Source organism: Sphaeroforma arctica (genome assembly GCF_001186125.1).
Source record: "Sphaeroforma arctica JP610 unplaced genomic scaffold supercont1.226, whole genome shotgun sequence".
Classification (NCBI taxonomy): Eukaryota; class Ichthyosporea; order Ichthyophonida; genus Sphaeroforma; species Sphaeroforma arctica.
Genome location: NW_014040332.1, coordinates 18164 through 26918, shown reverse-complemented (window position 1 = coordinate 26918; position 8755 = coordinate 18164). Strand labels below are relative to the sequence as shown.

General features: G+C 48.6%; 3 protein-coding genes across 3 annotated transcripts; all 3 read left to right on the top strand.

Annotated features, from left to right (window-relative positions):
* Positions 1–890: 890 nt before the first annotated feature.
* SARC_04166 (hypothetical protein) lies at positions 891–1325 on the top strand (the record flags this gene model as incomplete). The annotated part of the gene is made up of 1 exon (XM_014302009.1): positions 891–1325. The coding sequence occupies one exon, from the start codon at positions 891–893 to the stop codon at positions 1323–1325; it is 435 nt and encodes a 144-aa protein (XP_014157484.1).
* A 3565-nt stretch (positions 1326–4890) lies between these two features.
* Positions 4891–6183, top strand: SARC_04165 (hypothetical protein; the record flags this gene model as incomplete). Its single annotated transcript, XM_014302008.1, has 2 exons — positions 4891–4938; positions 5866–6183. The coding sequence occupies 2 exons, from the start codon at positions 4891–4893 to the stop codon at positions 6181–6183; spliced, it is 366 nt and encodes a 121-aa protein (XP_014157483.1).
* Positions 6184–6741: 558 nt separating this feature from the next.
* Positions 6742–7259, top strand: SARC_04164 (hypothetical protein; the record flags this gene model as incomplete). Its single annotated transcript, XM_014302007.1, has 2 exons — positions 6742–6984; positions 7029–7259. The coding sequence occupies 2 exons, from the start codon at positions 6742–6744 to the stop codon at positions 7257–7259; spliced, it is 474 nt and encodes a 157-aa protein (XP_014157482.1).
* Between the last annotated feature and the right edge of the window lie 1496 nt (positions 7260–8755).

Below are 8755 nucleotides of genomic sequence, written 5' to 3'. Positions count from 1 at the left end.
TTTCGCAGCTACCTGGCTGTTCTTTAAGCAGCACTTTAAAGTGCGAGCTTCAGGTTCCCTAAGAGCTTTGAGTCTTTGATCCATGGCCTTAGCTAGTTCCATGTTATTACGATAATTTTCACTAGAAGTACTAAGTGTTCATGACCACATGTCTAATTTGTAGATAGACATAAGAACGTATGTCAAGTTAATACATTAGCTAATATAAACAAAGTTCCATCTGAAGAAAAGATAAAAAGAAAAAGACTTATTGGATTTTGGAGGTTGGCGGGGAGACCAAAACCTATAAGTAGTAGTTCAGAGATTATAAAATTTAGTTTATAATATTCTACATCTACTATCGTCTCAAATAGGTCCAAGTAAATGAGTCATACCAAATACTCAGGCTATTGGAGCCATCAAAGTGAATTTAGAACACTTTGGAAATATAGGAAAAATAACTTGAATTAAATTATTTTAAATACAAATAAAAACCAATGTGTTATCTCATTTGATCTTGATATTTTAGACTGACCGGAGGCCGTATTTCTACAACACAACAAACACGGTAGACGTTTATTCGTACTTCAACTATAAGCGTAAAAGTATATTGTTGTTTGTTATCGTCACTACTCATATAATTCATCTTTAAAAATACACAAGACAACAATGTAATCTTTATAACTGATATATTTGCAGGTGAGGTGAAATTCTATTCAGTTGGCAGTTTAGAGAATATAAAGTGGGCGCTACATGAATTCGCTAGATATGCAGGTGCGACCAGTTGGTGAACTAGTTAGAGTTGTTATCAGAATAGGCAGCATGGTTCAGAGCGATGACTTTTTTTCTTCTTGCGTGGAGTGCATCGATTAATAAGGCGATAGCCTCTCGGGCATTCACAAATCTTGGCGATGGCCTCTCCGGCACTCACAAATCTTGGCGATGGCCAAAGTGAAGCCAAGGAACAAATGCTGAGCCTGTATATCGACCAGCAGTTTTGTAGCAAGATCCAGCTGAACATGCTTTCTGGCATGCAAGGCATCCACATGCGGCTAGTGGCGATGGCCACGCTATATGCGGATGAATGGTACCATTTGCGCAAAGACACCTCGCATGCAGCAGTCGCAGCGTTTGTCCGTGCACTGCGGAAAGATCCGCAGGTGACGGTGCATCCCTTGCAGGAACTCCTCATCTACATGGCGAGTAGATCCTTGTTGAATTTTTTTCTAGATGAATCACCTCGTGATGCACAAACATCAGCGGAAACTGCGGCCTTTTCAGCCAACAACGTTGGTATCCCAGAACGAAAGCTTTTTGGGGAAGAGTGCAACCCCTCTTTTGCGTAGTCAATCAGAACAGCACAACTTGGGTGGCGCCAGCAATGTGGTATATCAGCGTGCAGAGAAATTTTTGGCAGACCAGTGCAATGTTGCGCTGCATACGCCGTCTGATAATGGACGAATTGCTGACTCTGATGTGTCAGCACTCCCGGAACGGGCCACGTTATCTCGGCCTGTAGGGCGACAGGATCCCAAGGCTATCCAGCCGGACTCAGGAGCGGCAGGTATAGGGATAATATTATTAATTTCAAAAAAAGATAAGTTACAATGTATGTATGTTACAATGTATGAACATATGGTATGGCTCTCGTAGCCGTTGTAGTGGTTCGGGAAAGATCGATGGGAAAAAGTGGTCAGTGAATTTCCGTTTGAAGCTTGGGCCGAGTGAGTCGACGATGGAGGACATGCGCCGAGTCAATTCGGGCCAGGGCTGACAAAACACTGATATCATCGAATGTGCCATGTGTTCGCTTGCTGACCTACTAAGTAGCGTACCCACCTCTGTGGTACGGATCGGGTCTGCGCCGTGTAGTACCGTGGACTGGGTTAGTGCAGAGTACGAAATACCGAGTAGGACCAGGTTATCCGTCATAATTCGGTCGAGGAGCGAGGATGGGGGTGAGCCAATGCCGCACCAGACCACGGATACATTCGGTATGTGCTAGCTGGCCTGGATCGGAAGTATCATAGGCGGAACCAAGAAGCGCGATGATTTGGTTTGAACCGAAATTTGGAAGTAGTACTTCAACAGCGTGATTAGCCGGGGTATGGGGAACATCTGCTGATGTGTCAGAGACGGGTGAGGGTACGGTGGTTCTTCTACATGCTGGAGAAAAGATCCAAGGTGTTCGTGGAGGGTCCAGATACCGTGGAAGTCGTGGCACTCCTGTAATTGCTGAAGGAGGTCAGGGCCAATGGGCGACAGTTTCGGGCCTAAAAGGATGCGTCGAATCAGTTGTTGTATGCAGGTAAAGTGGCTGGTGGTGAACTTGTGGCTACCGGGCAGACAGGGCAGAGACAGCCGTCGGTGCGGTAGTTGATCAATGTGAACATGTACGTATTCGTTACAACCATAGCACAGAGCCGGATTGGTGTAGGCTCGAAGCAGCGGTTGAAGCTGTCGTGTCTGGCTTTGTCTCGGTTTGAGGTTGGCGGTTTACCTATAAACAGTTGGTAGTAGTATTGGCGCCGGGCCATTGCCGCGATCTCCTTGTTGGACCAGCGATTTGTTGAGTTCTTCCTGATGTCGTCACAGCGTTGGCGGAGGGCTACATGGTCGGGTGTACGCCCGCCCGTGGTTTAGTGTACAGTTTTCATGTGAGCATAGATACTGTACGGGAAGCGCAGTGATGGTTTGTCGTGGGCCAAGGCGGGTTGCGTCAGGGGGGTGAGTGTATTTGTGCTGGCCATTGAATCGAGTTGTATTCCCAGGCAACCTCCGAGGTAGCCCGCGAATGGTCGCGCGGAGAGCAGGCCACAAAAGTGGAAAAGCGAGAATATTTAGTGCCCGTGATGATGGCTGCTGCTTAGATGAGTGCTGAGTTAAAGCGCTCGAACAGGGGGTCCAACGCATCCTTCCATATAGGCGGAGCCCAGGCAATAATATTCAGGCCATATGTAGCCGTGGATAGGAGGAATATTTCGAACAGCACCAGTCGGTTGCGGGGGTGTCGCCAGCTGAAGCCTTGGAAGCCATAAGCGCGGAAAGAGGCGATACCTATAGACAATGCTGCAACCAGGGATTCCATATGTCTGGCGAGGTTGATCCCTGGTCGTGAGAGCGTGGGAACCTCAGATATTAAGAGCGTTTCGGTTTGGCATGTACGGGCGCCATCTACAGGGGGAGGTAACGTGTGTTGCAAGGTGCGTCTGCAAGCGTCGGCGTGATAAGATCATCATTTATACGGAGATTTGGCGCCGCGTGTCGCAAGTCGGTAGATCGTACTCGGGGTTTAATGACACCCTGTTCGAGGCCAGATTTTCGTCCCCGCGCATCAATGTCATCTGAGAAGGGCTGGAGCGGAACCGATTGAGGGGCTTGAATCCGTGTGTCATCGACAAATAAACTAGAGCGGAGGAGCTTGGACCGAAATTGTGCTAACGTGACAGCTAATGAATCCATGTAGATAATGAACAGCTGGGGGCCGACGATTGAGCCTTGTAGGATGCCGATGCAGAAGTACCCATAGGCGTGGGAGAGCAACCTTGTCGTATGCCTTGGTAATGTCCAGACAAACGTCGTTCCACTCCTCTTCTGACTGTATCTCAGATTCCATGGCGGCAAGTGCTTGGGTATGACAGGAGTACCGTGATTGGAAACCAGCTTGGGTAGCATGGGTAGCAGAGCCGGGGTGGCTCGTAATCAGATTAAGAAAGCACTTTTCAAAGATGCGTTTGACTATTTGCGTAAGCGTGATGGGCGCTTTACAAATAAACGAATAGCAACGGCAGTGGTGATGCACCACAGACAGAAGCGGAGAAGGCGCAATTTGCGCAGGCTCAAGAAGACGATGCAATGAGACAACAGATGAGGCAGGTAGCGCGTCGTCTGATGACGGAGAAGGCTTACCGCTATCGGAAGGAACGTCTCGCAAAAGAAATTACGTCTGGTTTGTCTACGAAGGGATCGACAACGGCGAGCTCAGCAACAGGGACATCGCAATCAGCGAATGGGGTGCCCCTGGATTCTAGGGCGTCACGAGCGATTGACTTAGTAGTCTTACGCCTGCCGACCGGAATGTCAGAAAAGGTTTCTCGTTTTTGTATGGTTCTTCGCAAAGGCAACAACAAGGCATATGCAGCACTCGCAATGGCGAATGGCAACATTAGTAGCTATTAGAGAAAGTAGTGAGTGAGATAAATGAGCAAATCGTGGTTGTTGAATTGTTGTTTACGCTCATTTTTCGCAACACGTGTTGTTCTCAGATAATAAAGTATCTTAAAGTGTTTTAAGTTTTAAGGGAATAGTTGTGATTTATTTGATTCGAGTCCCTGCTTTTATATGCATTGGACTCGTAATCCTTGAGCCATTAAAGGACACCTCTTAAGGTGAAAAGGGTTCTCGTTTAATCTATGATTCAATCCAAAGGCAGCGTCGCCACGTCTTCAACTGATCGTGGCTTCCATTATAATATTTGGCCTTATACGTTTAGATTGTACTCCTTCGATATTTAGGGATGCCCTTATGCCCATCAGAGATTTTCGATATTGATGATTCCGTACTCCCGGCACTTCGGCTCCGAGATTAATTTCCATCTGTAATATTTCTGTGTCCCTCTCTAAGTTTAGATTCTCTCCTTGGTTGATGTTGGGATAAACCTTGTTAAGCCTCCGGTGTTTGACCGTAGTTTTATGCTTGGTAAACAATCCTGGTTTACTGTAATCAATAACACGCAGCACGTTCTTTCTGTAGCTGGCTTTGCTGAGCAAGGCCCGCCGCGCTTGCTCAGTTGGCTCCAGCAATCATGGGCACTTTACGGCCCATCCTTGTTCGATTTCATTAAGATTGAGGACGGAGTTAGTACTAGGGTCAAGGCGCGGGTGAATAACTAGCAGCCGAAGCGCCCGCAGAATGGTAATGGCCAACAAGCGGGTGGTGGTGGTGGTGGTAACCACGGAGGTAAGAACACCAAAGGAAGAGGTGGTCAGCAGCAGCAACCGAACCCCTAACAGCAACAATGGCAGGCGCAACTTGATTATTTGATTTATAAGTCGCGTAAGGACCGGAAGAAGCATGGGAGTGAATATCGCAATCGAGGCCGGTGGTCGAGCCCACGCTCTCGATCTCTGAGAGAGCGAAATCCGGGGCGGTATCACAAGAAGGACAGGCATGAGCGTTATTCCAAGCCTCGGAAGTCGCGTTTTTAGGATGACGGCTCGTGCAGAGGGCGTTCGCATTCACGTTCTGGGAAGGACCAGAAGCGCTCGCGGGGGCGTGGAAAGAATAGAGGGGGCTGTAGTGAAGACAGGGCGTATTCCGAGTCGTCGGAGTCGGAAAGTGACCTATATTATACAGTTTGTCACAATACGAAACACACGGTCGAGGGCTGCCCACGTTATGGAAAGTCGGCAGGCGCTGCTTCAAAGAAAATGCCGCGTCGCAAATGAAATGGTGCGGTGGTTCCTGCAATAGTTGGCGCTGTTCACACGTGGGCATATGCGGATTCGGGTTGCACGTTCAACCTTGTGACGAACCGCATGCTTGAGAAGCTCGGTGTGACACCCAGGGACAGGTATGCAGAGCCACCATTGGAAGGAATAGATGGCATAAGGACGTTGGCTCCCAAGTTTTCAGTGCCATGGGATGACTTGGAAGCTTTGATATTTGGTCATCCTTGGGGAAGCATATGCGTTAGCAGAAGGCCACCCTTTTTATGTCGTGGAAGACATATCTATGGGCTGTGACATACTCATTGGGTATGACCAGATGTTTTTAGGGTTTGTGAGCTGATCTTAGTACCTCAGTCAGCCATTAAGGGGTCGTGGCTTAAGGATACAAATGTTCCTTTGAGCCCGCAAGTCAAGCTATTGCTTGTTCCGATAGTAGAAACCGCGGGCGCGGGGCAAGAAGGTGATGAAGAAGCGGCATAAGCCGCGTCGACCATTAGAGCGTGTGGCTGGTGGAGTCAACGAGCGTTTTCGCAGCAGTGTGGATAGCGATAGTTCTACTGAGGACAGTACTTTGCAGCCCACTGCGGCAAGTTCGGCGTCTGAAGTGTCGTCTGGGGATGACGACTGTCGGGATATTATGTCGGACTCTGATATCTCGAGTGACGAGAACATAACATGGCCCACTATGGGTTATCGTCCGTTGACCAGTGTCTCTGAGGCGTCCGATTCCAACGGCTCGGAAGGATGCAAGTGACGACAGCAGTGAGCAATCCTGCAGGAGCCTGTTATCCGATTCGTCGGATGATACTGATTCTGTTCCTAGTACAGAGTCCATGAGCCGGCCTAGGGCGCATAACAAGCGTCCCTATCCGGCCAGACGAAAGAAGGCGACAGCTAGGAATGACAATGCTACGCATGAGTCGTTCACGATGTCTACGCGGGTGGCGAATGGTGGACCTAAGTCCGCCATGGCAAAACCTCCGACCGGTTCTTTTCGTAGGGTACCCGCAAGCGGGCCTACTTGAACCGATGAAAAGACGGGGGCTCATGGCCAGCGTGTCCCGAGACCAACGCAAGCGGTGACTAGTGGACCTAAGTCCCCTACGACCTCTCTGCCAAATGGCTCACTCGGGGTGACCTCCACAGGAGGCGCCTCCGGTGTAGAAGTCCAAGACCTTCGGGCCTTGCTATTAGCAAGGGCGGAGAAGAGGCGCGTGACACGTGAGGAGCATACTGAGCAGGACTCTGTCCCGGCGAAAGTCATCCCGCAAGCCAAGGTTGTGGAAGGGGTATTCCTCCTCGCTTGCCAGATATGGTCAATCGTATCGATCTCCCAAATCATGTCCTCGATGACTCAGATAAGCCTGAGATCGAGGACTGTGATCGGCGTGCAAACAAATGTTTAGAGTTTGACCGTTCTGGATTACGCCAGCTGGCCAAGGAAGCTAGCAAGTCTGAATCGGACCTGGCACAACTGGAAGCCTTGATTGAGGGACGAACCTATGAAAAGCAGAAGCACAGGATCATGAAGGTTGACCCAATCAAGCTCTACCCGGTAGAGTCCGTAGTCAGGAGAACCTACCCCTCGATCACCCTGAGATGGTGGCTATGAAGGGCAAGATTGATGACCTGGTCAAGCAGAGCATCGTTGCAAAACAAGAGAATGAGGAGATTCTCTGGTCCACGAAGTCTTTATTGGTACCGAAGAACCCGCGGGTTACTCCTCAGACCGTGGACGACTGGCGGTATTGCACGAGCTTCGCCAAGAAACCCTGGATCGCCTGTTTGACGGTTTACAGGGTATCAAATGGTATATTGATAACATCGTAATCTCCTCTGTGGACGCCTCGGAGCATTGGGATCACCTTATTGCATTCTTTGAACGGTGCGACAAATATGATATCCAGTAGGTCTGTCAAAGGCGTGTATTAGATACTATAAGCGGCATGTGAAGATCTTGGGGCGCTGGTACAGCCATCAGGGCGTCACGATCTCAGCTGATCGGTTAGCAGCACTCCTTGAAGTTGACCGTCCCGACAGCCAGGACCGTGTGCGATCTTGGTACCACACTGTGGCTTTCTGACAACGATATATTGATGGGTTCTCTAAGATTCTGAAACCAATATCAGCCATGGGTGCTGACCAGCAAGCCGCGTTTGATTTAATCTACGAGAGTCTGAAGCAATGTGCGGTCCTTGCTACGCCAGAGCCGGGTGAACAGCTTTACCAGTTCACTGATGCTTGTGAGCATATCGGCCTTGGTGGTGCGATCTATGTGCTGAGAAAAGGGGAACTCTGGCCAGTGCCGTATTTTTCCTCCCTATCATGTTGCTAACAAGGAGTGGCTTGCGCAGGAGTACGGTCTTCGGAAGCATTGGGCGGTGTTTGGCAACTCTCATCACCCTATCGCAATCTTCACTGACCATCAGGCACTTTCAAACCTGTGGCTCCGTGAGTTCTTTGCGGATGACCCACGTGGCCGGCGGCAGGCACGCTGGCAGGAGGTTTGTCGGGACCCGAACTCTCGAATTACCACTGATGTATGACAATTCTGCATGGGATTACTACAGTTTCAAAGGACCATGTCATGGCAACTGTTCAAGACTTGAGAGACGAACCCGTTCATGGTCGGTATTCGGTAACGTTGAAGTCTAATGGAACGTGTCTAATGATTCTGTTTTGTTTTGCGTTGTCAAGCATGTTAATAGCCAGCCAGATTTTACACTACTGTAGGCAGAATTGACATTAATGGACGGTTTATGTCACACACTCTAAGTTTATCGGTTTGCGCATGCTTACGTTGAGAAGCGTTGGGAAGGCTATGTGTACACGGAGGCAGAACTCTGATGACATTAGCATTGGGCAATTCCCGGGAGTATGATAAATTCAAAGAAAAGTACAACCTACAAGATGAGAAATGATAAGTCACTTGCTTTTACTTTTTTTCACATATATGTATATATAAGACCCGATCCAATGTATGTAAATTTGAACGCCGATACTCAATAGCTCAATGCTAGCTCATTGCTAAAGAAAATTCACTATATTTCCACCATTGTTTTAATTATCCAGGTACAGCCCTGTATTTCATGTCAAGACATACGTGAAGCAGTATTCGGCGACTCTTCAAATTCCAAATGAACTCGATATCGAGAGCAAATTATGTCAGGTATATCCCTCAAACAATCCTGGTCATCGAGGACATAAAAAGGGTCGACGTACGAGGAATCGAAGTGAATACAAGCGCCAAGGAAAAGCACGAATATGCAAAATTTGTTCTGCGAAGTATCACACTGCCAAGACTTACCGTATTGGTAGTGGTAGTT